This window comes from Dendropsophus ebraccatus, chromosome 7, assembly GCF_027789765.1.
Source record: "Dendropsophus ebraccatus isolate aDenEbr1 chromosome 7, aDenEbr1.pat, whole genome shotgun sequence".
In the NCBI taxonomy this organism is placed as follows: domain Eukaryota; kingdom Metazoa; phylum Chordata; class Amphibia; order Anura; family Hylidae; genus Dendropsophus; species Dendropsophus ebraccatus.
The window spans coordinates 124,903,889-124,931,832 of NC_091460.1; the positions used below are offsets into that span (position 1 = coordinate 124,903,889).

Consider the following 27,944-nt stretch of genomic DNA (forward strand, 5'->3'; position numbering starts at 1 on the left):
TCACAACTGTGCTACCTTTTTAAGTGCTAGTACCCATGTGTCCGGGGGTAGGTAACACCCCTCCTGGCCACCATTACAAATGTCCCAGCCACAAAACACCAAACGCCCACCTGCTGCATAATACCTCAGCACCCCTGTTTCCTGCTCACCTTCCAACCACCTGTCCCACACAAGCACAGAAAAAAACACAGGGAGGCTGGGTCAGCATATGGCCCTTATAGATGGGGCAATTAACTCTTTATTGCTTGTTACCATCTGTCATATCATTGCAGGAGGATAGAATCTTCCCCATTGTGTGCTGCTGCTTAGGACATAAGGGAAAGCAAAGTAGTAGATGACTCCCCCCCCCAAAGTCACTTCTTAATGGTCTAGTTTTCTACTGATCCTTTAGGGCCTATTAGTTTGTGAATGGTGGGTCCTTTGAGGGCCCAGTTCAACCCGGATTTCCATCATTTTATTTAAAAAAAAAAAAAAAAAAAAAAAAAGTTTTACATAATAATTTAAATATAAGTTTTAGTTTTACACTAAAAGTTTGGATTTATAAAGTATGGAGCTTCTCATTATTATTATTATTATTTTTTTACAAATTCTGTTTGTATATTTGAAGTTTACATCTGTATTTTACATTAATGACTATATTGATATGTTACCACAATATAAAGAGTTAATAACTGACAGAATGAATTTGAATATATTTGATCCTGCTATTTAGTTGTAGGGATTTGAGTATTCTGCATTGTCCAGACCAAGACTAATTCAGCATTAAGGCACCTATTATGGCCATATTATTGTGTGACAACAATACCTACCCATACAAAGGAACTAACAAGGGATTAAAAACAAGTTCCACCATAAATGCTTTATAGCCTTTTTTCTCATAAAACCTATTATATCATGAACTGATAGCAGGTAAACATGGGTATTGATTCAGCAAACGCAGAGAGGACAGTTAATTAATATTCCTTTTGTAGAATGGTTAATCTGTCACAAGGCTGTAATAACAATATGGTTTTTTATAATGCAAATGAAGATAACATTTAGGCCCAGCAAACAGTATAAAATGGATTACCTGCACCCTAGATATCCCCTTCTTTACCTGTTTATATCAATGATCATAGCTAATTAGACATAATAAAAAAGGACAACAGCTACCCAGTCATTTATTTATTCCTGCGCCCGGCAGTGGCTTGGATACCATGGATATGCAAAAAAAGCCAGTGGAGCCTCATTTAAGAGTCTCGAAACATAGGACTAGCCAGATATCCCTCCGGGAAGGACTCAGCCAAGGGATGGCTCCTGTAGGGAAACCACCAAACCCACCATATTAAGTGACCCTATAAGTCAATGTAATGACAAGAGAAAAACCAAGGCCAGGTATCCATATACAGACAGCTGTTTCGGGGTGATGCCCCTCATCAGTGTGGAGCAGGATTCTGGCTAGGTGGGAGCAATGCCTAGTAGAGCCATAAGAGAAACAGATCACTGATCTCGGGGAGACTAGCCAAAGATAACACCGCCGGCTGCTAGTTAAAGCGCTCTATGCAGTGAAACCCTAGGTGCATTGCTCCCTGGGAATCATGAGTATGCAAAAAGAGCCCATGGAGCCCATGGTGTTCTGAAACACGGGACTAGCCTGACCCAGGACCCAGCCAAGCACTTGAGCCCTTTTACTAGCAGTCGGCAGTGTTATCTTTGGCTGGTCTCCCTGAGAACAGTGATCTGTTTCTCTTATGACTCTACTAGGCATTGCTCCCACCCAGCCAGAATCCCACATAGCTCCCACCTATCCCAATGCGTTTCCTATGCGATAAGTCATCAGGGGCTTGTTCCGCTACTTCTCCTTGGGACTATTGTAAAATATCCATGTGAACAGCTCAGATGATGGCCGCACACATTCTGCACTGTTTATGTAAATTGTAACTTATGCACATTAGAAATAAACTAAAAATGTTTAACATCCTAAATACCCAATAGCCAAACTGAGATGTCATGTGATAAGACTGTATACAGAGCTTGGTTATATACAACACTGGCAATGTTATATACAGAGCCTGGTTATATACAACATTGGCAGTGTTAACTACAGAGCCTGGTTATATACAACATTGGCAGTGTTATACAGAGCTTGGTTATATACAACATTGGCAATGTTATACAGAGCCTGGTTATATACAACATTGGCAGTGTTATGCAGAGCTTGGTAATATACAACATCGGCAGTGTTATTGCCAGGTGCATAAACCTAAAGGTTTTTACCTGGTACAACTCTGAAGCAGCAACATACAATTGTCCATGCAGAAAACACGCAGCATCCAGATTTATGCTACCACTTGCAGTGATTGGCCTTGGGCCTTGTCTATTGTCACTGCAAATGATGGTTAAAGGGGTACTGTAGCTAAAATCGTTTTCTTTCAAATCAACTGATATCAGAAAGTTATATAGATTTGTAATTTACTTCTATTAAAAAATCTCATGTTTTCCTATACTTATTAGCTACTGTTTACCATGTAGGAAATGTTGGTTTATTTTCAGTTTGACACAGTGCTCTCTGCTGACATAACTGGCCAAGACAGGAACTCTGTCTCGGTTTTCTATAAATCCCCATAGAAAACCACTCCTGCTGTAGACAGTTCCTGTCTCAGCCAGAGATATCAGAAGGGAGCACTGTGTCAGACTGAAAATAAAACAACATTTTCTTCATGATATAAATGAGCTAATAAGTATGGGACTTGATATTTTTAATCAAAGTAAATTACAAATTTAAATAACTTTTTGGCACTAGTTGATTTGAAAGAAAAAGATTTTCGCTGGACAACCCCTTAACAGAAAACTGCCTGTATTGTATAATTTGGGATGATGGGTCCTGTATACCTGAAGTGTATTGTTGGGGGGTCCTGTATACCTGTAGTATAGAGTTAGGGGTCCTGTATACCTGTAGTGTATAGTTCGTGGAGTCCCGTATACCTGTTCTGTATAGTTGGGGGGGGGGGGGTTCCTGTATATCTGTACTGTATAGTTCAGGGAGTCCTGTATACCTGTAGAGTATAGTTCAGGGGTCCTGTATACCTGTAGCATACAGTTGGTGGAGGTCCTGTATACCTGTAGTATATAGTTGATGGAGGTCCTGTATACCTGTAGTGTATAGTTTTTGGGCCTTATATTCCTGTACTGTATAGTTTGGGGGTCCTGTATGTCTGTACTGTATAGTTGTGGGGTCCTGAATACCTGTACTGTATAGTTAAGGGGGGTGGGGGGGGTCCTGTATACCTGTAGTGAAGAGTTGGGGGTGTCCTGTAAACCCCTACTATTTGATTGGTGGAGGTCCTGTATACCTGCAATGTATAGTTCAGGGGGTCCTGTATACCTTTACTGTATAGTTTGGGGTTCCTGTATACCTGAAGTATATAGATCGGGGGGTCCTGTATACCTGTACTGTATAGTTGGGGTAGTTGGTCTACCGTTAATTTTTGTGGATCTCTTTTGAAGCAGATGCCCCTAGCAACCAATCAGAGCTCCCTTTGAAAATGAAAGTAGTAATCCTATTGGTTTCTAATGGTGCGTTTACACGAAACGATAATTGGCCCGATCGTATGATTAACGATGTCGGAGTAACGATTTTTTTTTCATAACGATCAGCGTTTATATGGTATGATATATCGTACAGAAAATTCGTTTTGCGATCGTTTTGCAAACGCTTAAGCCTATCTCACACATTGGTTAAATCGGTGAACGACTGTTCACACGGAACGATTTGCGAATTTTTTGCGAACAACGAACGACGATTTGATAACATGTTGAAAGATCAAAATGAGCAATGTATCGTTCGTCGTTTGATCGTTCGCTGCGTTTACCCGTACCATTATCGTCCGAATTCGATCGTTATCGCGCAATGTCGCACGATAATCGTTACGTGTAAACGCACCATAAGGCTTCCAACTTCCATTATTGCTGGGAAGCTACAGCACTAATTATGTCACCTGTGTGTGCTGTGAGGAGGTTCTCCCAGTCATCTCTATGAGGCGGTCTTCCCCATCCTCCTCCCCTCCTGTACATCTGGCAGGGATGGGACGGTTCAGGTGTTCAGAAGACAAACATTTTTATTATATAGATATGGGGGAGATTTATCAAACATGGTGTAAAGTGAAACTGGCTCAGTTGCCCCTAGCAACCAATCAGATTCCACCTTTCATTTCTCACAGACTCTTTGGAAAATGAAAGGTGGAATCTGATTGGTTGCTAGGGGTAACTAGGCCAGTTTTACTTTACACCATGTTTGATAAATCTCCCCCATGATGTCTATGTATCCCCTGCTGAATATATAGAAAATAATACTTTGTCTCTCCACGCTCCCCAGCTTCCTTCCATCCTTTCATTGTCTCCCCGCGGCACTTCTGAGACGTCTCTGAAGTGACGTCACTTTGGAGACAGCTTCAAAAGCTTCATCAATGGCTGCGGTGATCTGGGAGAAGCTGGAAGGACATTGGGGAGCGGTGAAATATAGCTCTATTATTTCCTCTGCACATTCATCACCCGCCAACCGCGCACCTCCTATTACACAGAGCCATGTGCGGACAATGGACAATGATTTTTAAACCTGCTGAAAGACAACAATCAGCCGATGATCAGTTCCTTGGCTGATCATTGTCTTTATTAGGGTGTGTTTACACAGAGAGATTTATCTGACAGATTTCTGAAGCCAAAGCCAAGAATAGATTTGAGAAGAGGAGAAATCCCAGTCTTTCCTTTATGACCTGGTCTCTGTTTATAGTATGTTCCTGGCTTCGGCTTCAAAAATCTGTCAGATAAATCTGTCTGTGTAAACGCACTCTTACACAGGGCCATGTTTGCCCAAATCGACCTGATTGGGGAGATAATCACGCCGTGTAATAGGGCTCTATGCAAATTATCCAACAGAATGAGAGATATCTATGTATTCTAATACATATAGATACATTCACCTATAATCACATGGGTAAAAATATTGCATGATATAAAAACACATAGAAACAATAAAAGTTATAGATACAATTCTGGCTTTTTGTTGTAATCCTTTGGTGCTATCAGCGATGTATTGCACCAGTATGAGGAGGCGGCTAGAGGGGAGAGGTCTGGGAGGGTTATGGGCTGGTAATCCTGCAGCATATATAACCCTCTATCAGGCAGCACTCTGCTCTCTGTGCACCAGGAGGAAGCAGCTGCACATCCTACTACACCTTAGAGGGGATCACCATGAGCACAGCTGGGCAAGTAAGGAAAACTGACTTGTTCACTTTATGTGTAATGTTTCCTCTACTGTTCCCCCTTTTAAGCCTCAGCTATGTAGTAACATGATCCTTCGGCATCTCACACTCATCTGGCCCCTTAGTTCAACATTATTCTTGGAATGACCATGAAAATGACTGTTTATTATACCATCAACTATGCAGAAGGGAAGCTTAATGATAGAATATGCACAGTACAATAAATGTATAAGGCTAGGTTCACACTGTGTTTTTGCAATCCATTTGTGTGCATCTGATTTGATCATTTTTTCCACTGACTTCCATTGTAAAAAAAAAATTTTTTTTATTTTTTTTTTTTTTAATGGACCCTAAAGTAGTATCAGCTACGTTTTTGTGTCTGTCAAAAAAAAAAAAAAAAAGATCCGTTTTGATTCATTATTTATTTCTTTTTTTTTTTACAATGGAAAAACGTATCAAAATGGATGCACACAAATGCATCCATTTATTTCATCTGTTTTTTGCAAAAAATGGATTGCAAAAAAACAGGGTGAACCTAGCCTAATACAACACTGTGCAGAATTCGGAACAATCGTACTACAGTCCCTGCCAACACTTTGTTTTGTTCCCTAGAAAGGTCAGCTTTCATACATAGGACAGGCTTCAGAACAAAAGCCAGAGATGTTTATTCATGGATTATATGGTCTCACACAGATACTGCATGATAATATTACATCATGCTGATAGTAACGGGGAGGTTTGATGAATATTCTAACGCATGAGTAGATGTGGCAGTGCTGTGTGTGTATATATGCTGGTACTGTATTTTATCAGTGCATCAAAGTTCGTCATTTACTTATCTTCTTCTTAATCGGATCCTCCAGGTTCACCATTACTAAAGTTCATCTCCCTCAGTATGTGTGTACTAGCTACCAATCATGGGTTTTTTGTTTTTTTTTTGCTAATGGTTTAGTTTTCGGTTGTGGGTAGGAACAGTAGCCTAAATCAGTGCTTCTCAGTTCCAATCCTCATGATCAACCACTAGGTCATGTTTTGAGGATTTCCTTAGTATTTTACAGGTGATATAATTATACTGGGTGCATCAGGTGTGATCACGGGTGTTCTTTGTATGGGATATCCTCAAAACATGACCTGTTGGTGGAACATGAGGACTGGAATTGAGAAGCACTGGCCTAACCCATTGATGAGACATGGGTCTGTCTAAAGGTAAATTCACATGGGCCGATTTTGCCGCAGATCTGCCCGTGTGAATTTACCCTCAGACTCCCTGCATACAATCTACAAGAGTTCTGCCCTACTGGACCTGATCTTAAAAAAATGGCCAATCAGCAAAATTATGGGAAAAATAAACAGCAGACAAGCTTTACATATAACGTCTAATATTTTTGAGTTAACCTCTTCCCTCCCGAGCCAAGTTTCATTTTTGCCTCGTTTTTAAAAGGCCATAGCACTTGCTTTTTTCACCTACAGAGCCACATGAGCTCTTATTTTTTGCAACATCAATTATAATTTTCACTGTCAGACTAAAATTTTCCATAAAATATGCTGCAAAACCAGAAAAAAAATATTTGTGCAGTGCAATTTTTTTTATTTGGGGGGGAGGTTGTGTTTACGCCATTCGCCCTATGGTAAAACTGACATGCCATCCATACTCCTCAAGTCAGTACGATTACAACTATATGTAACTGTACTATATGTAACTTGTATAACTTTTATTTGACAGCTTTTATAAAATGAAAACCTTTGAAAAAAACTAAATGTGTTTAAAATTGCTCTATTCCCATCCCTCTAATACTTTTATTTTTTGGTCTATGGGGCTGTGTGAGGCGTGATTTTTTGCGCCATGATCTGTACTTTCTATCAGTACCTTACTTGCATATATGAGACTTTTTGATCGCATTGCATTACAATTTTTGACTTGATCAAATTTGGCCTCTTTTGCACTTACATCATTTACCGTGCAAGATTAGAAATGTGATAATGTAATAGGGCGGTTACGCATGTGGCGATACCAAATGTTATAATTTATAAAATGGTAAAGGAGGGTAAACTTTTATTGGGGGAAGGGGGGTATTAAAAAAAAAAAAACCCTTTTTTTTATTAAAAAAAATACCTTAAATTTTAGTCCCCCGAGGACTTTTATTGTTACTGCTCTAATCTCTTATAGAGATCACTGCAGTATACTTAAAGGGATACTCCAGTATGAGAAAATTGTATTTAAATTTTATATATATATATATATATATATATATATATATATATATATAATATAATATAATATAAAATTATATATTATAAACTATATATGTTTATACCATTAGTCCTCGCTTCAGTGGCATTTCTGGCTTTTCACTACTGACAGGAAATGGGGGGGAAAATAGGACTACAAAACTTGTATTGACCACCAGCTTCTCTCTCTTGTGTTAACTAGAGATGAGCGAAGCAGACGGATTTCTGGTTCGTATGATTCCGAAATCTCGGCGGCTGACTCCCGCTGCCTGCTCCCTCCGTGCAGCTGGTGGATACATCGTAAGGAATTCCTGGAAAACTGGGATACAGCCAATGCCGGTGCACGGAGGGAGCAGGCAGCGGGAGTCAGCCGCCGAGATTTCTGATTCATACGAACCAGAAATCCGTCTGGTTCGCTCATCTCTAGTGTTAATGCATCATCTCTGATGTCACAGGAGGCTTGGCTGGATCTCCCACCCCCCTGAATGATTCACCAATTCACCATCTCTGACCAGCCCCTACAGCCTGAACATGTAAGGAGTGATAGAAGCAGCTGCTGCAACTTGACTGATTGTGCAAAAGTCTGCAGTGAAATTAGGACTAAGTTCACACATGCTGGAGCTTCATTGCAGTACTGCAGCGTCTTTATAAAAATTTTCGCAATAATGCAAATAAATCATGTTAAAAAGCACAAAGATCACAGCCAGCACTGCCAATCCCACCTGCACAAAAAACAAGGCGTAGGTACAGTATTTTTGCTCAGCATTTTGCAACCAAAACCAGGAGTGGATTGAAAACACATAAAGGCTATATTCACACACTGATGAAATTGAGTGGATGGCCGTCATTTAATGGCAAATAATTACTGTTTTTTTTTTTTAAATAATGGCCATTGTTTTGAAATAACGATAGGACGATAAATGATGGTCATTCACTTAATTTCATCGGTGTATGAACATAGCCTTTTAAAAAGCAGTAATTTACAAATCTAACTTTTTCACCAGTTTATTTGAAGAAAAAAAATCTTCTTTGAGATTCCACTTTAAAAAAGCTTTGATGTAACATGTTGGTTCAGAATTTTTTGGGAAAAAAAAATATATACTCAAAAGGCTATGGAAAAACATACGGGAAAACAAGCCAGGAGATGTTGCCCAGGAGTAAAAGATATGAAATATGATATGTCTACCGGCCACTTCTGTGCTGTCTCTAGTGTTTATAAGCCAAGAAACTGAGCATCAATCCTCTGATCTGTTATGGCACATTTTGTGTTTTGTTTTTTTTTGTTTTTTAACATTTCCAGCAGTCGAATTAATTTCTTGATCTCTCGGATGAACCATGTAAAGCAACTCCTTCCTGTTTCCAAACCCACACAAAGCTGTCATACAAGCAGTCAGTACAGAGAGCTCTGCTAAAAATTCCAATGGAACATTTTATGTTTTATTATGAAATGTTGTGTAGTTAAGCTCGTGGGATCGTGCTGGCCTGGAAAGCGTTACGCTCGGCCAAAGATGTCTCTCATTCGGTTTCCAAAACAAATCATTTGATACATAACCAATACAGCTGCTCTATGGAGTGAAATGGCGTTGGGGGGGGGGGGGGCAGTCATATGGAATCCATCAATCTATGCACATTCAGAAATAATGTTTTTAATGTTGTAATCGCAAAAAACACATGTAACACATGCTGACAATTTATTGACATGCAATGTATTTATCAGTACAATTTAGGGGCCCTAGTTTTTTCTGGGGCCCTATATGCTGATACATATAGTACAACTTTAGGCTATGTCTTTTATATTAATTCCTTTTTATAACCATTGAAACATGCGTAAAAAAAAATATTCAGTTACAAAAAATGTGTCCCTACAAGAGATGAGCGAACCTCGAACATGCTCGAGTCCATCCGAACCCGAGCATTCAGCATTTGATTAGCGGTGGCTGCTGAAGTTGAATAAAGCCCTAAGGCTATGTGGAAAACATGGATATAGTCATTGGCTGTATCCATGTTTTCCAGACAACCTTAGAGCTTTATCCAAGTTCAGCAGTCACCGCTAATCAAATACCGAACGTTTGGGTTCGGATGGACTCTAACCCGGTTCGCTCATCTCTATTTCAGGGCAAAAGTTTATAGATAGAAAAATGTATGAAATGTAAAATTTTAGACAGCGTGGGTGGGAGGAGCACGCTCGTCTAGCTCCCATCACCACTTTAAGCTACTTTTACACTTTCAAATAATGGCTGTTATTTGGTGTTAAATGATGTCTGTATAATACAGCCTTAATTTTTGACAATGTGTGAACATAGCCTAAAATGGATGAATATGGCACATACAGCTTCCAATTATGTTTAAAGGGCAACTCCAGAGAAATTTGCTTTCTTTCAAATCAAATTGTTTTAAAGTGCCAGAGATTTGAGGGTTTTTAAGTCAATTACAAGTCTTCCAGTTCTTATCAGCTGCTGTATGGGTGTGTCTACACAGAAAAATTTATCTGACACATTTTTTTTTAAGCCAAAGCCAGGAACCTTCTTAATCATTAGGAATGCCACAGAAACATTTCCTCCATGCTGAACATTGCACAGGTCCTTAATGATCCAGCCCATGTGCAGGGCTGACACAGATGGGGAATGCCTGGAACATTCCTAATGATGATGAGGAGGGACGGAGGGGTGGTGCAGAGTTAAGGGAAAGATACACTCGTTGGGCATGGGGCTGCAAGTTTAAAAGTTGTTTTTTAGGACAATAACTGAATCACCTGCCGTACGGGCCGCAGGACAGATCTTGGATTAAAAGCAGCTATCCGAAGGTATAAGTGGTTTGGGGGGGGGGCAGATTGTGGGTTAAGAGTCGCTTTAAAACACATGATTTAACCTGCATGGTGAACACTAGGGATGAGCGAATTTTTGAAAAGTTCGATCCGGCGAACTTTCGTGAAGTTCGGATTCGTACAAACCGAACCTAAATCGAACCTTGCAATAACTGCTAAATAACTGCAGCTACAATAGTTGGAGTGTGATAGGGTATAGTTTCGTTTAGTTGCAGTTGCTATTAAGTGCAAAAATAGTGGAAAAAAAAATAGCCAAGGGGTAAGTGATTACACAGGACATAGGACACAAAGTTCCTTGGACTTGGACCCAGTGGAGTGGAAAAGAGACCTTTGACAATGGAAACGGCAGCAGTAATAGTACTGTATTGGACCCAGTGTGGTGAAGAATAGACAATTGACGGAAGAGGCGGAGGCGGTACCACTTGATTGCACTTAGGCCAGTATGATTGAGAACAGACTATTCATGGGGGAGGAGGAGGATGTTCAGCCTTGGAGTGGTGGCCTGGGAATCCTCGCTGATTATGTTGTTCACCGCACTCTCAAGAACACGGACGAGTGGGATGATGTCGTTGATGCCCACTCAGTCGCGTCCTCAAAAGGGATCAACAATTGGCAGGAAATGTTCGAAGAAACCTGTGCACTATTAGGTTTATCACATGTGCCATACAAGATGTATGACGCAGCCCTCCCTGCTGCACTGCAGAGAAAAGGTTCCTCCCTTTGTGGGCTACAACATTTCCCACCGTTAGTTGACCTTGGGTCAGCCATTCATATATCTCCTCCCTGATGGTCCGGAGGAGCTCCTGCCCACTGTGGCTCCATTCACCCAGGCTCACAAAATGGAGGACAGCCTGAGAGCGCCGGGCCTGACATTGTTGGTAAGACACCGGGGCAGGTTGGACTGCAGTTAAAGCGGTGGATGGTTGCAAGCTGGTGGAGGCAGAACTTTTGCAGAACTGGCCCCCTAAAGCACCGGGAAGGTGACGGTGGCAAGAATGGGCTAACTTTTTGGTGGTGGTCTGAGGGGCAGTAACAGACATGTACTGCCCTTGCCCATAATTAAAGGACCAGACATCAGCACTGGGGTGCACGGTCTTGGACTCCAAGAATCCCAATGAGTCGCCAACATTTTTCTTCAAAACTGTGCAGTGATGGGACAGCTGATGGGACTTTTTTTCTTCTGGGACAGTGATGGGACTTCTTTTTTTTTTTTTACTTTTGTTTTTTAAACGTTTTATGTTGCGGCTAAACGGGGTTCTCCTATATTTTTTATTTTATTTATTTTTTTTATCCAGCATTTTAAAGATATTTTCCCTTAAATTCGATAAGCTTGAACACTGAAGTTGCTTTCATGTGTCTTGGTTAATACTCAGACAGCTGTCACATAACATTTTGGGTTAGGCATCACCCAGGTATATCTGAGGAGAGTAATTTAAGGTCTTACCCTAACAGGGGTGACGGCACACATCTTGATATTCACAGAAAACCAGGATACAAGGGATTGTAGGAGTAATAATTGTACGCAAAATTGTACTTTTTTCACAAGATAGACCAGGATACAAGTATCCTGGTCTATCCTGTGAAAAAAGTACAATTTTGCGTTGCCGTTGTTTTTACCAGATTCGTAACGAACTTTCTCAAAGTTCGTAACGACTCTGGTTCATAACTGTTCGGTTTGCTCATCCCTAGTGAAGACCCTAAAAAATTTTTTTTTTTTTCAAAAATTGTTTTATAATCTCACCTCCGTAAAATGACATACTGTAAAAGGTGATCAAAATGTTGCATGTACCCCCAAAAACCACTTCATCTCGCAAATAATAAGCCCTTACACAGCTCTGTCGGTAAAAAAAAAGTCCACTTGTTTGTTTGGGGGTGTGTTTTGCACCTGGGGTCAATATCGTGCAAATCACCACATGAGGCCTTAGAATGTGAATGAACCCTGATGTCTGACTAGGCAAAAGCTTAGGGCCACATGTAGGGTGTTTCTAAAGCCCGGACAAAGTGCATAATAATCAGAAGGCCATTTTTTCCACTGGGCACAATTTATCAAACTGGTGTAAAGTAGAATTGTCTTATGTCCCCTAGCAACCAATCAGATTCCACATTTCATTCCTCACAGACTCTTTGGAAAATGAAAGGTGGAATCTGATTGGTTGCTAGGGGCAACTGAGCCAGTTTCACTTTACACCATGTTTGATAAAACTCCCCCAATATTTTGGGCACTGACATGGCATATCTGTGGAAAAATTGCAATTTTTACTGTGCAACATCCGCTGCAGACTAATTTCTGGCCAACAACTATAGAAATCAAATGTTCAATACTGCCCTGTGTGACACCAGCCTGAACTGTATTTTTCTACTGGGCTGGATTGAGCTAAAATACATAATTGAAGGTTTTAAAATAAATCATGTAAGTTTTGTTTTGAAGTGATGTCTGTTCCAGTTTTACATGTTAGTATCTGATAAAAGGATATTTAGGAAGGGGGTGAAAGCCATATATAACTGTTCCCACACAGTATTTTGGTAAGTATTTTGCAACCAAAACCAGGCGTGGATTGAAAACACAGGCTATGTTCACACAATGTTGAAACTGAGTGGATGGCCGTCATTTCATGGCAAATAATTGCTGTTAATTTAAAACAACGTTCATTGTTTTGAAATAACTACCGCAATTTGTTGTTAAATGATGGCCGTCCACTCAATTTCAACAGCGTGTGAACATAGGGGGAGATTTATCAATGGTGTAAAATGGTGTAAAGTGAGACTGGCTCAGTTGCCCCTAGCAACCAATCAGATTCCACCTTTCATTTTCCAAAGAGTCTGAGAGGAATGAAAGGTGGAATCTGATTGGTTGCTAGGGGCAACTGAGCCAGTTTCACTTTACACCATGTTTGATAAATCTCCCTCATAGTCTAAGGGTAAATTAGGTGTAATTCTGCCTGTCTCAGTGTGCCATAGCATCTCTATGGGAGAGCGCACGCTCCTCCGCTGCCGCCACTCTCTGCTTGAAGAAGTGACATGTCACTATAAGCGAACAGTGACTGTAGCGGAAGAGCGTGCGCTCTCCCATAGAGATGACAGGCGTCATTCCGAGGCGGAAAATTCTGGCTAATTTATTGACACGTACAGGATCCACAGCAGATTTAATCCAGTTTTCGGTTATTTAGATCAAATGTGCTGCGATACGGTACGTGTGAAGCTACCCTATATCTATATAGGATAACAAATGAGAATACAGAAATTAAGTGGATTGTTATATTTGACTTATACATCTGTGGATATTAAGTTTTATTTCATATTCAGGTCATCAAATGTAAGGCCGCAATATGTTGGGGACCTAAACAACCCCTCAGCATTGAAGAGATTGAAGTTGCACCCCCAAAGGCTCATGAAGTTCGTATAAAGGTACTTAATATATATGTAGAAGTACATCTGAAAACAAATTATTAACACTAGTTAGAAGAGGCATTCCCCATCTAGTAGGGATGTGTAATAATCCTGGAATTCAAATATCACCCAAAAGTATTTTGTACATTTGGCGTTAGGATGACCTTCTATAGCTTGAAGGGAAACTAACTTGCTGTTTTTCTATTGAAGGGATATTCCAGTGTGGGAAACTTGATATATAGTGAAAATATGCTGCCCAAAATATAAATCCTCCCTGTGCTGGGTCCCCTCTGCCGCTTGCTTTGGGGGCTCCAGGCTGTCAGCCAATCAGTACACTGTGGCAGTGCCCTGACTGCCGGGAGCCCCCAAAGCAAGCAGGAGCGGGAACCCGGTACAGTATGTTCCCAGGCCGCCGAGGTTGATGGCGCGGAGCTTGACATACACTCAGCAAGATGACAATCCTACTGCGAGTATGTCAGCCCATCAAAGTGAATGGGAAAGTATCCACAGGGGCGGTCTTGGCATTTCTGGGGCCCCAAGCGAAGTTATGTCTGCCCCCCCCACTCGACACGCGTTCCAAAACAATAGACCGCTGTGTGTTGCCCCCAGTAGTATATACCCCTTGTGCGCTGCCGCCAGTAATATACTCATTCTGTGCTCCCCCCAATAGTATATACCCCTTGTGTCCTGCCCCAGTAGTATATACCACTTTTTTGCTTCCCCCAGTAGTATATAGACCACTGTGTGTTCCCCCAGTTATATATAGCCCCCCCGTGTGCTCCCCCAGAAGTATATAGACCTCCTGTGTTTTGCCCTAGTTGTATATACCCCTTGTGTGCTCCCCCACTAGTATATAGCCCCCCTGTGTGCTCCCTCAGTGGTATTTAGCCCCCCTGTGTGCTCCCCCACTTGAATATAGACCTCCTGTGTGCTCCCCCACTTGGATATAGACCCCTGTGTGCTCCTCCAGTAGTATATAAACCCCCGTGTGGTTCCCCCAGTGGTATATAGACCCCCTGTGTGCCCCACCAGTATTATATAGACCCCTTGCGTGCTGCCCCAGTAGTATACAGACCCCTGTGTGCTCCCCCAGTTATATATAGACCACCTGTGTGCCTCACAAGTAGTATATAGACCCCCTGTATGTTCCCCCAGTAGTCTATAGCCCCCCTCCCATATAGTATATAACACAATAAAACAAACACTTATACTCACCTGGGTCCGGGCGTCTTCTCTTCACTCTTGTGGCCGCAGGAAGGGTTTTCCCTGCGATCACAAGAGGCCGCACTCCCCTTGTCCTGGCGCCAATGCTCCAGTGATGTCAGTGGAGCGCCGGCACCACAAGGACAAAGCTGCCACTTGTGACCGCAGGGAAAACCCTTCCTGCGGCCACAAGAGTGACTGACAGGAAGGGAGCCAATGTCTCCAGCCCTGTAAGTGCTGCTGCATATAACTATGAGCGCTCATTACGAGTGCTCATAGTTACAGTTCAGATGGCAGCAGCGAGCGGGGCAGCAGCCCTGTCCAGCGGTCTTGAGCACAAGAGCGGGGCGTGGGGGCCCCAAGCGATCGCTTGGTGCCAAAGACCGCCACTGAGTATCCGCAGCAGATATCCCTGCCAATTCGCAGCAAGAAATCCGCTGCGGATAAGTTACATGTGAATCTAGCTTTACTGTTAATTTACTCATCTCTAGTTATGACCTATAGTTTATACAGGTGTAGTTTGAATTACTCTCTCTGATCTTCAGGCAAAACGTATTAAGCAGGTTTTGGCATATGTTATGGATCAGTGAATGCAACACCATCTCTACCTTGTCTGTTCTTAAGGAGAATTCCCATCACATAAATTATTGCGAAGACCCAGGCCCTACTTATCCTGAGAATATAGGTGGTGCGGTGCTAATTTAGAGCGGAGTCCCCCTCCTACGTTTTCTCTACACCAGGGGTAGGAAATCTTGGCTCTCCAGCTGTTGCAAAACAACTCTCATCATGCCTGGACATGGCATGATTGCATGATGGGAGTTGTAGTTTTGCAACAGCTGGACAGCCAAGGTTCCCTATCCCTGATCTACAGTGACACTCCAGCCACTCGAGGTGCAGGAGTCTGCTTCATAGCTCTATTCAAATGAATGGAGAAGGCTGAAGTTCCGAGCACAGCTGGATGGATAGCAGCACTGCTATGCAGGGGAAACTAACATTGCTGCCCCTTCATAGTAAGGCTAAGTAGAGGTCCCTGAGGTTGGACCCCAATGGCCTGGCACGATTTATTGTGCTGTGTAAAGACATTTAAAATAAGCACCAGTCTCGCTGATCAGCACTCTTTTCTGGCCATACGGCCGCATATTGTGCCGAGTAAACGGACGCTAAGGCCCCTTTCACACGTCCAGGATTTCCTGACTGTAAAAACTGACCGTAAAAACGATCAGGAGGCCACAAATGTCATCAGAAAAGTATCAGGATTTCCTAACAGTAATCCTTTTTTACCATCAGGAAAAACCTTCAGGATTTCCTGATGAGAAAAAAGTGTTCCCAATATGGTCTAGTATGCCAACACACAGCCCCTAGTGTACCTGGATGGCCACAGGCTGCAGACCTACAACTCCCATCATGACCTGCCAGCAGGGGCATGATGAGAATAGTAGTTCTGCAACCTGGATGGCCACAGGCTGCAGACCTACAACTCCCATCATGACCTGCCAGCAGGGGCATGATGAGAATAGTAGTTCTGCAACCTGGATGGCCACAGGCTGCAGACCTACAACTCCCATCATGAACTGTTAGCAGGACATGGTGGGAGTTTTAGTTCTCTGGTGGTTGCTCTCACATATCGGCGGCGGCGGGACAGCAGCAGCTTCTGAAGATTCCAGGGACCACGGGACCAGCAGCACCTTGTGAGTCCCGGGGGGATGGGGGAACTTCAGCAGCGGCATCATCAGCCAAGTGCCCGTGATTCCGGCGCTCCCATAGACTTCTATGGGGGCGTCCGGGCCGGAATTCTGGACAAAAATAGGACTATATGTCCTATATTTTCCGCATCATTTTTCCGGAATGGACACACTTCTGGAAAAATCTGGAAGGGTGTCCGTGCCTAATTAAAGTGAATGGGTCCGGAAATCCGGGTGGTTTTTCCGGATGTGTGAAGGGGGGCCTAAGTCTGTGTGTAGGTAACAGCAGACTCTTAATACCACGCCAACAACTTTGGGGAAAGACTTGACCTGACTTTTTATAAAGCATCACCATTTCATAAAGACTCTACTAGAAAACAATGTTCTTATGGAATACCACTGGAGAATGTACCGGTACTCCTTCCTTTTACTGTAAATGTAACCATGGGATATGCCATTTAGGGTATTGTAACTAGATACAGCGGTGTAAATTCAAAGCAAAATGTGATGTATTTCTACAGATTGTGTCGACTGGAGTATGTCGTTCAGATGATCACGTTATAAGTGGTTCATTAAATGTGAAATTTCCTATAATACTGGGCCATGAAGCTGCTGGGATTGTCGAGAGTGTCGGTGAAGGAGTGACTGATCTGAAGCCTGGTAAGACTTATAATATTAAGAATTGTTATCTAAAGTAATGGTGATGAGTATAATCTGATACTGACTTTTTAACCTGCCAAGGAAAGGTTTGAGTAAAGAATCGTCCTTTTGGCTATGTTCACACAGTGTATTAAGTTTACAGCGGACGTTCTTCGAACAACCGTTCTTAATTAAATTAATACAATTCCATTGATTTTAATGGGAAAACGACCATAGTGTATACACTAGTTGTTCACTGCAGCTGCAGAAAATAATTGAAATGCCTATTTTCTGTTCACTAAACTGTGGCCGTAGAAAATAGCCTGTGCTCAGTGTAAAGTACGGCTCCTGGCCATACTTTACATTGTGGTTAGTGGTTAAATTCCAATTAAAATAAAATGATCTATCTGGCCGATACTGCAGAATCGGCCAGGTGAACATGTAAGACAGCAGCCACTGTTTGACATAGCCATGTCAAACAACGGCCGTTGTCTTACATAGTGTGAACATAGCCTTTTGGTCATTCATCCAAACTCTCATACATGGCATGCAAGCAGCACATACTCGGTTTACCCAAATTAGTTAAAAATCCAGAACTAAACAGCAGGGTTAAACCAAGTTACTCTAAAACCAAGGTACCACTGTACATGATTTATGCTGTCTGTACTGGGCTATCCTGCATCCAAAACTGCCGCATCCATGCCATTCAGAAGTGAGTATGCAAAAGTCTGCAGAGCCACAGTTACGAGTCCCAAAACACGGGACTAGCCAGAAATCGCCCCAGGACTGTATCGAACGCTTTAACCAGCAGCCGACAATGTCTTCTTTGGCTGGTCTTCCTGAGATCAGTGATCTGTTTCCCGTATGGCTCTACTAGGCCTTGCCCCCAAAACAGCTGTCTGTGGATGGATACCTGGCTTTAGTATTTCCCTGGTCATATCATCGGACTCTTAACTGAGTTGGATATTGACTGAAGGGGCCACTTAATATGGTGGTTTTGGTGGTCTCCGTACAGGAGCCACCCCTTTGTTAGCACCTTCTCTGGAGGCTGCTTCTCTGGCTAGTCCTGTGTTTTGAGACTCCTAACTGCTGCAGAACTTTTTGCATATTGATGTTTCCCAGGGGGCAATGTACCTAGAATTTAACTGTACTGAGCCCTTTAATCGGCAGCCAACAGTGTCATCTTTGGCTGTTCTCCTTGATCTGTTTGCCGTATGCAGAAATTAGTGCCAAGGATCCATGACTATGCTGTCAGACTTATCCAGCTGAAATATCTGTATTGTGAAAGTGGGGTCAAGAAACAACATATTCATTGTCATCTTCCCTTTCTTACAGGAGACAAGGTCATCCCATTGTTTATGCCTCAGTGTGACAAATGCAGATGTTGTGTAAATCCAGACAGTAATTTTTGCTACAACAATGAGTAAGTAGTCAGTTAGCCTATAAAGGGGGCAAACCAGGGAGCCAGGCCGTCTATAAAGGGGGCAAACCAGGGAGCCAGGCCGTCTATAAAGGGGGCAAACCAGGGAGCCAGGCCGTCTATAAAGGGGGCAAACCAGGGAGCCAGGCCGCCTATAAAGACGGCAAACCAGGGAGCAGGCCGTCTATAAAGGGGGCAAACCAGGGAGCCAGGCCCTGCAGCCTGAGGGCGGTCACATACAAGAGACCAGTACTATAACTGGTGCTAAAGGCTTGTGTGCCCTGGTGCAAGTCTTCAGTGTGCCCCCCCTCCCATTATTTCTACAGGGGCTATGGAGCTATTAGTCATTGGAAATAATTTATTTGGACCAACCCTATGAAAACCTTTGAAGTAAAATGGTGGACACTAAATCATTTATACAGTGCTAGGGCGAAGGGAACTTTCTATAGTGCTGTGGAAAAGGGGCTCTATATGCAGGGCAGAGGGGGGTACTTTACCCGTATAGAGATCCCCCTGTCCCCAATACTGGAGAGGGAAGGGACTCTACTTTGCAGGGGGGAGGGGGCTCTCTTTAATGGTGGGAAAGGGTATCTTTACAGTACTTGGGGTTAGGGGTCTCTTTAAAGGGCTCTTTAGAGAGGGGCTGGTGGGGAGGGGACTGCACTTTGCTCGGAGGAGGAGAGCTCTCTGTTCTGGTGGGGAGGAGAGCTCTCTGTTCTGGTGGGGAGGAGACTGCACTTTGCTAGTGGGGAGGATAGTTCTTCTGGTGGAGGTCTCTTCTCTCCTGGCAGAAGGAGGACCCTCAATTCTGCCATATTTACTGAAAGGCATGTAAATCTTAGTAAATCATGTGGGGGCATGGGCAGGGGGCGTAGCTAGGATTCACAGGGCCTCATAGCAAAAAAACTTAAGCCCCCCCCCACACACACACACACACACACACACACACACAACACAAAGCACTATATATACTCTGTATACTACATAGGTGCAGGAGCAGACTGCTTTCTGCTTAACCCCTTATGTACTGCAGTGTATAAGTGACCCAAAATTCAGATGAAAGGAGATGTTTAACTGCTGGTGCACTGATAACCCCCTGACCTCTGCATGGAGCTCTGCACATTTTCCAACTTGATTGTGGCAGGCAGAGAACAGAGGTCAGGGGTTATCAGTGCAGTGAAGCAGAGATTTCTTTGCCTTCTGCTTGTTAACACATTTTTTTGTGTTGCAGCATGTAAGTAAACATTGGGTCACTTACACACTTCAGTACATAAGTGGTTAAGGGGAAGGTCACAAGACGTCTCTTACCTTCTCCCCCGCCTGCACGAGCCCCATAGCAGCTGCCTACCCTGCCTCTATGGGGTATCTACGCCACTGGGCATGGGGATGGGGCTTTATATTAGACCAGCGTACTTGTATGACAATCTTGATAAATACCTAGATTGACTTCATTGTTTTTCGTATTATGTCCTGTAGCTCAGATTGACAATAATTGTGCTATTTTTATTTTATAGCTTTTTAACCGGGTCAACTTTGTGTATAGTAGCAATAAAATACATTTCAGTTTGAGGTTAGAGATGATTATTTTATTGCATATGGGTTTATTAACCTAAAGTGTCCTGTCTTCTAGAAAACTTTTTGAATTGAGTAGATAGTTATGTAATAGTGACTAATACAATATAGATAGTAACCAATTTCCTTTCATTTTCATACAGCCTTGGAAAATATAAAGGAGTGCTACTGGATAACACTACTAGATTTACCTGCAAGGGGAAACCTGTGTACAACTTCATCACTACAAGCACTTTCACTGAGTACACAGTGGTTGATGATATCGCTGTGGCTAAGATAGACAAGGATGCACCGCTGGATAAGGTCTGCCTCATTGGCTGTGGATTCTCCACCGGATATGGCTCTGCTGTGCACGTTGCAAAGGTAAGCTCTAGCCGTGCTTTATTTCTACATATTAACTATTTAATTAAAGGCGTTGTCCACTTTATAGTAAAATTATTTAGGGTACTGTATTAGTAAGGGTATCACAAACCACATGGCACTTTGTGTTCCCTGTAGTGCTGATATCAGAAGCCCCCACCTTCTCCATGCTGTGCCATCCTGCTTTGTATGTTTTTGAGAAGCATGTGACCATGCCCATCCCTCAATGTCTTCCATTGGGATATACAGGCTCAGTGGAAGACACTAAGGGAGGAGCATGACCTGTACATCTCCATGCGTGGCCATATTATGGACAGGATTTCCATTCAACATACAGAGGACATCGCAGCATTGGGTGGGGGGGGGGGATGTCTGATATCTGCACTACAGGACACATAAGGGGGCACATAATGAGTACAGGGCTTGCACTCACTAATACAGTACTATGAGTCATTTTGCTATAAAATGGGCAACCTGTTCCTTTTCTTTTTTTTTTTTTTTTTTTTTTTTTGGGGGGGGGGGGGGTGAAAACACAGGTTGTGTAGCAGTTGCACTGTGGTTTGTAGTTGCATCACAACCTGTTTGTCTGTTTTCACCCTTTTGTCTTATTGCTAAAAGTCCTTCATAAGCAAGCTATTGAGTGTACCGATATTGGGACTTCTAGTGATCTGCTTTATTCTGTATGTACAGTTAACTATGGACAACTTTGAATGTATTTTTTATTCTTACTTAAAGGGGAACTCCAGGTAGAGGTTAAAAAATGAAGCATATAGCATTACTTACCTGTCTATCCCAGTTTGAAACTGCCAAATGTCCATTTGTTTGGGGGGGGGGGGGGTTGTTCTGTATTGTGTTTCTGTCAATGTAATACAGAGGCATGGAATATTTGTCTCCTAAGGTGGGAGAGCAGAAGGAGGAGGAGACTATGTGAATTGGCACAGGGGCCATTTCTTTTCACTTCCTGGATTTCTATCAGCTACCAGTGTGGCAGAACCGCACAGATACAGTAATACAGTATATACACATCTATATAACTTTTTTTAATGTACTTTTAATAGAAAACAAGTTTTGCTTATCCGGAGTTCCCCTTTAATGTGGTACAAAAATATTTTCCCCCATAAGTCTATATTAAAAAAAAAAACTGTACTTAGTTTCTCTTCTCCAGCCTCTTTTCACATATAAAGCATTCTGCTGTCTTGTTCAGAGATGTTACCTTGAGTAGTTTGTTTTCAGTCCCTATCTCGGGCTTCATGAAGGAAATTTGAAGATTTATGACTAGATCAAAAGTCAACTTTGTAGTAATAAATTAGCTAAGCAGTTCCTTCAGGAGAGGAGAGATATAGGGGCTGGAAACAGAGCCATCTAAGCTGCTTCTATGACACATTTCCCTTTTAAAAAAGACACCGCAGACAGCAATATGATTGAAAACCAAGGCTGTAGAAGAGAAACTTAGCAACGTTTTAAATAAAGACCCAGTATTCTTCATACTATTTGCTCTCTGATGTTTAGAAAAAACGACTAGTAAACCATTGCACGCTGTTTAAGGCCATGTTCACATGGCATAAGACACCGGCCGTTCTGTGACTCGGCCGGATCACAGAACTGCCTGTGTCAGAGAAGATCATCCTGGCTGGTACTGCAGTACTGGCTGGATGACCTTAATTTCTTCAGAATTCTGATGCTGGCGCACCAGTGTCCTCCCTCATCCAAATTCCCCGCTGCACACAATGGAACATGTGGCCAGAGCCGCACGCTCCATTGTGTGAACTGACAGGTTTTCTGCGGCCACTATTCTATGAATAGCGACCGAAAAAAACTGACATGTCCGCTTTTTGTCGCTCTGCTAGTGATCCCGGCCGGAGCGTATACTATGGGGTGATTGATCATACATGGTGTCAAGTGACACTGGCAACCAATCAGATTCCACCTTTCACTTTCCAAAGAGTCTGTGAGGAATGAAAGGTGGATCTGTTGTATTATATATATTCACACATAGCTGATTTGTTGTAGAATGTTCTGTGTCTCTCATTCTTTGTTGCTGCTATTCTGCACATGTAGACCATAAGATGTTACCTACAGTATACACACCACCATTGTTTACAGCAGCCGTTATACTGTTTTTTTTCTTATTACAGGTTAAACCCGGCACTATTTGCGCAGTTTTTGGTTTGGGAGGAGTTGGCTTGTCGGTCATTATTGGATGTAAAGTAGCAGGAGCTTCCAGGATTATTGCCGTTGATATAAATAGTGACAAATTTGAAAAGGCCAAAGAGTTTGGAGCCACTGAATGTATCAACCCGAAAGATTATGACCGTCCTATCCATGAAGTATTGGCAGAGAAGACTAATGACGGAGTGGATTATGCCTTTGAGGTCATCGGAAACACTGGAGTCATGGTACGTTGATGACAAAAACTAGTTGATACCATCATTACATTATCTTGAAATGTTAAATGCTGTCCAAAATCATGCACCATGGTGGTCACTATTCTAAGTGCCGTGTATTATTATTTTATTTTTTTTCCATTAGACGTCTGCTCTTCAATCCAGTCACTTTGGCTGCGGAAAAACTGTGATTGTAGGCTTGGCTCCTTCCGACGCTACTATTAAATTTGATCCATTGCTAGTTCTAACTGGACGTGTCCTGACTGGAGCTTTTTTTGGAGGTAATACATTACATCAAAGTAATTCCATATTAAGAGAATTTGTATTATACCTTGTGGGTAGACACTTTGCCATTGGAGGAGTTTTATAGCAGACTCTCCTTTACAAATCTGTATAATTTTCTGCAACCAGTAGATTTTAAAACATCATGTTCTCTGGAGTACCACTTTATTTATATTTTTTAAATAATTTAAAAAAAATACACATTTTTAGTCCTCATAGGGGAGTTGTACGAGCAATCATTTAATTGCTCATAAAGATTAATGCAGCACATATGTACTGCATTGATCTGTTAGATTTGCACTCTTGGTACACCCTAGAAGCCAATTTGATCCCCTTTGCCACCATTGACATGATGTAATGCAATATATATGTTGCTGTTAGTTTTGACGGTGGCATCTAAATGAATAAATAGCCAACATAAAGCAATCTATTAGTGGTGGCCTCCAGCTGCTAAAAATAGCTAGGAGCCGCCAGGTATGGAACATTGAGTCCCCAGCCCACTTCATAGACACAACTGCAAAATCATGTACATGTATGGGATTATGTGTTAAAGGGGTATTCCGCTCAAACATGTTTTCCATGTTGCTACCTATGGTGAGACTAACAATTGATTCCATACTTGTTTACTATTCAGTCTTCTTCCCCCAGTTCTGATTCTGCTGCTTTGTGCTGAAGACAAAGAAATCTGTGTTTGAGCTGTTCTCTCTCAGCTCTAAACCCTATCCTCCCCCCTCCCTTCTGAGGCAGCTCATGTAAACAAGTCCGTTTTATCTGCAACTTTGTAATTCTCAGAGGGTTAATTTGAGGTCATGTTCCTGATGAACTCAATGTAATTAACCCTTCCAACATTACAGAGTTTCTACAACATTACAGAGTTTCTACAAGTTGCAGATACAGCCGGACAGGGATTTGTTTACATGAGTTGTCTCAGAATGGAGGAGGGAAGAGGGGGAGATGGAGAGAACAGCTCACACATAGATTTCCTATCAGTTTTAGACCACATTCACATGGAAGTGTTTAGATCAGTGGATGAGAACACCCCTTTAACTGGTCCCGGTACTTACAAATATTCACCATAGTCTTTCTCATATGAAAAATGGGCACATTAAATTAAAGGGACATGTAAATAATAGCAGTATTATAATTAGTAATAACTTCTGTTTGCGGAGACAGGATGGAAGGCTAAAGATGACGTCCCAAAAATTGTGTCAGACTATCTGAATAAGAAATTTGACTTTGATGGGCTGATAACACACAGATTACCATTTGAGAAGATCAATGAAGCATTTGAACTTCTACGCAAAGGAGAGAGGTATGGTTGATATATACAATATAAATCCATATGCAGTATACTGCCCTAATAAGGGCTGCAGGGAGGTGGAATCTTATCTGGCTCTGAAGGGAATTTGGAGCTCTAAGAAACCTGGAGCCCTGACTGCTAACGATATACAGTGGTACCTTGGATTAAGAGCGTTTTGCAAGAAGAGCTCAATTTTTCAAAATTGTAACTTTGTTTAAGAGCATTGATTTGGTTTAAAAGCTTCCTGTACTGTGTGGAAGTGGGGGTGGGGTATGGTCTGCATAGCAGGGTCTACAGCCCTGTACACTGATCAGGAAGTCTCCCTCACCTTCCAAATCATGGCAGATCTGTCAGCCCTTGTGTTTCCCATCCTCTTCATTCCTGCTATAATGTTCCTGCACTTACACTCAGCTATACACACTGCTGCTATAATGTGCCTGCACTCAAACTGCTGTATGTAAAGTTTCTGTCACTGTCCTCCTGCACAGCTCTGATTCTCACTTCCTGATTGGTCCATGCTGAACACACACCCCCTTCCTGTCATGTGACCTCACAGACCTTTGACAGCAGCCCTGCTTCTCTATTCTAGCCTATTGTACTACGCTCCTGCATTATAAGGCATCTGCAGTTCCATCCTGTATCTACAAACTGCTGCTGTTTTTTTATTCTTATGCAGTTACTATACATTATACCCACATGCTAATTGCTATACTGTACAGTAACTTATAATATCACATATTCAGTTATTTCATCTGTTTTACATGTTCAAAATAAAAAATCATTTGGTTGTGGTACGAATTGTCTGCATTTCAGTAATTTATGGGAAAGTTTGCTTTGGTTTAAGAGTGGATTTGGATTACAAGCAGTCCCAGAACGAATTATGCTCTTAATCCAAGGCACCACTGTATTAAAGCAGGATGTTCAACCTAGCCAGAATCCTGCTCCACACTGATGAGGGGCAACACCCTGAAACTGCTTTCTGTGGATGGATACCTGGCCTTGGTTTTTCCCTTATTACATTGAGTTATAGGGCCACTTAACACGGTGGTTTCCTTACAGGAACCACCCCTTGGCTGGGTCCTTCCCGGAATGATATCTGGCTAGTCCTGTGTTTCGAGACTCTTCAATGAGGCTCCACGGGCTCTTCTTTTGCATATTTATGTTTCCCAGGGGGCAATGCACCTAGGATTTCACTGCATTGAGCGCTTTCACTAGCAGCTGGCAGTGTTATCGTTTGGCTGGTCTCCCTGAGATCAGCGATCTGTTTCTCTTATGAACTTTAATATTAAACATGGCTTTAAAAGCTGGATACCTGTTTTTTAAGTTCCCACCAATACAATATTACTGATACAATAACTCACTATGTAGTTTTGTATATTCTACTGAACAACCAAGAATATTCTCTGCAGAGTGACCTTCTTTATTCTTTTCTTATGTATGCGTAAGGCTGGGTTCACACTGCGTTTTTGCAAAAAATCGATGGAAAAACTGATGCATTCGAGTCCATTCATTTTGATCCATTCTATTTATAATAGAAGTCAAGGGAAACGTACACAAAGGTCAGCTACATTTTTGTGTACGTTAAAAAAAGTGTTTTGATCCGTTTATAATGGCAGTCAATGGAAAAACGTATCAAAATGGATGCACACGAATGCATTTGTTTTTTTTCAATGTATTTTTCCATCAGTTTTTTGCAAAAACAGTGTGAACCCAGCCTGAGGCTATGTTCCCACTACGTACAGATGAGCGCAAACGACGTCTGTTGTTAAACCGTGGCCAGAATTAATGTTCATGATCGTTATTTCTAGCCATAGTTTTACAACAAAGGCCGTTCACTAAAGAACGGCCGTTGTTAGTACGTAGTGGGAACATAGCCATTATCTTTGCACACTAAATATATAATGCATTGTTTAGTACTGTAGATGTCTGTAACATTATTTTTTTTTTATGTTATTTTTTTTTTTTTTTTTCTAGTATCCGCACAGTGTTGACTCTCTGAAGAGCCCAAAGCTGGTTGTCACCTTAGCAAGAAAGCCTAATATTGCCTGCTTACAAGATGTAATATTCATTAATCACAAACTTTTACTACCTTTCTGTTCTATAACTGATAGGTCTAATGTTACTGATATGCTTAATGTATACTGTATCTTCAGTACGTATATCTTTTTCTCTTCCTTTCAGTGCTGCTTGAATATGTGCTCTAATATGTATCCCAGTTATTGTATGTACCGTATAATGCAAAGGCAGATATGTTTAAAAGGCACGGTCTCTGAAATAGTTTAAAGAAATCAACAGTTTAGCAATTTTGCGATATACACTTTTAATCTATGTTAAAAAAGGGTATTCCACTCAAACATAACATTCCATACTTATTATGTTATCTATTAAGTCTCCTTCCCCCAGTTCTGAGCTGATGCTTTCTGCTGAAGACACAAACAATTGTGTGAGCTTTTCGGTCTCAGTCTCCTCCCCCCTTCTTTCTAAGACAGCTGATTATAAACAAGTCCCTATCTGCAGCTTTGTAGATTCTTTGTAATGCTGGGAGGGTTAATCTGAGGTCAACTTGCTGATGGACTCACTGTGATTATCCCTACCCGCATTACAGAGTTGAAGATAGGGACTTGTTTACAGCAGCCATCTCAGGGGTGGGGGGGGGGGGGGGGGAGGCGGACAGAAAAGCTCAAACACAGATTTTTCTGTCTTCAGCAGAAAGCAGCAGCTCAGAACTGGGGGAAGGAGACTGAATAGAGAATACAAAGTATGGAAGGAATTGTTAGTCTCATCATGGTAAGCAACATATGAAAAGTTATGTTTGAGTGGAATATCCCTGTAAAACAATGTCTTACATATGGCCACTAGGTGTCTCCCTTCCTGCCAAACTTCAGTTTTCTAGATTTATATCAAAGTTATACATATGGCCAAACTGAAGTATATTGCAAACCTGCTCGCAATCACAACCCCTGTTGATTTCTTAAGAAATAAATTTTGTGACAGTTACACTTTAAGGCTGGGTTCACACTACGTATATTTCAGTCAGTATTGTGGTCCTCATATTGCAACCAAAACCAGGAGTGGATTAAAAACAGAAAGGCTCTGTTCACACAATGGTGAAATTGAGTGGATGGCCGCCATATAACAGTAAATAACGGCCATTATTTCAATACAACAGCCTTTTTAAAATAACAGCAAATATTTGCCATTAAATGGCGGCCATCCACTCAATTTCACCATTGTGTGAACAGAGCCTTTCTGTGTTTTCAATCCACTCCTGGTTTTGGTTGCAATATGAGGACCACAATACTGACTGAAATATACGTAGTGTGAACCCAGCCTAATAAATAAAGGGACACAAAAGGTATAGATGTGTTACTGTAACGAATGTTACTTCCACATGCCTAATAAACAGCTCTATGTACATCTTT

At 41.9% G+C, this 27,944-nt stretch overlaps 1 protein-coding gene across 1 annotated transcript; it reads left to right on the top strand.

The window, feature by feature from the left end:
• The first annotated feature begins 5,150 nt into the window (after positions 1 to 5,150).
• LOC138797771 (alcohol dehydrogenase 1-like) lies at positions 5,151 to 27,944 on the top strand. The gene is made up of 9 exons (XM_069978375.1): positions 5,151 to 5,247; positions 13,597 to 13,698; positions 17,087 to 17,225; positions 18,540 to 18,627; positions 20,340 to 20,559; positions 22,692 to 22,952; positions 23,086 to 23,221; positions 24,396 to 24,534; positions 26,497 to 27,944. The coding sequence occupies exons 1-9, from the start codon at positions 5,230 to 5,232 to the stop codon at positions 26,519 to 26,521; spliced, it is 1,128 nt and encodes a 375-aa protein (XP_069834476.1). The 5' UTR covers positions 5,151 to 5,229; the 3' UTR covers positions 26,522 to 27,944.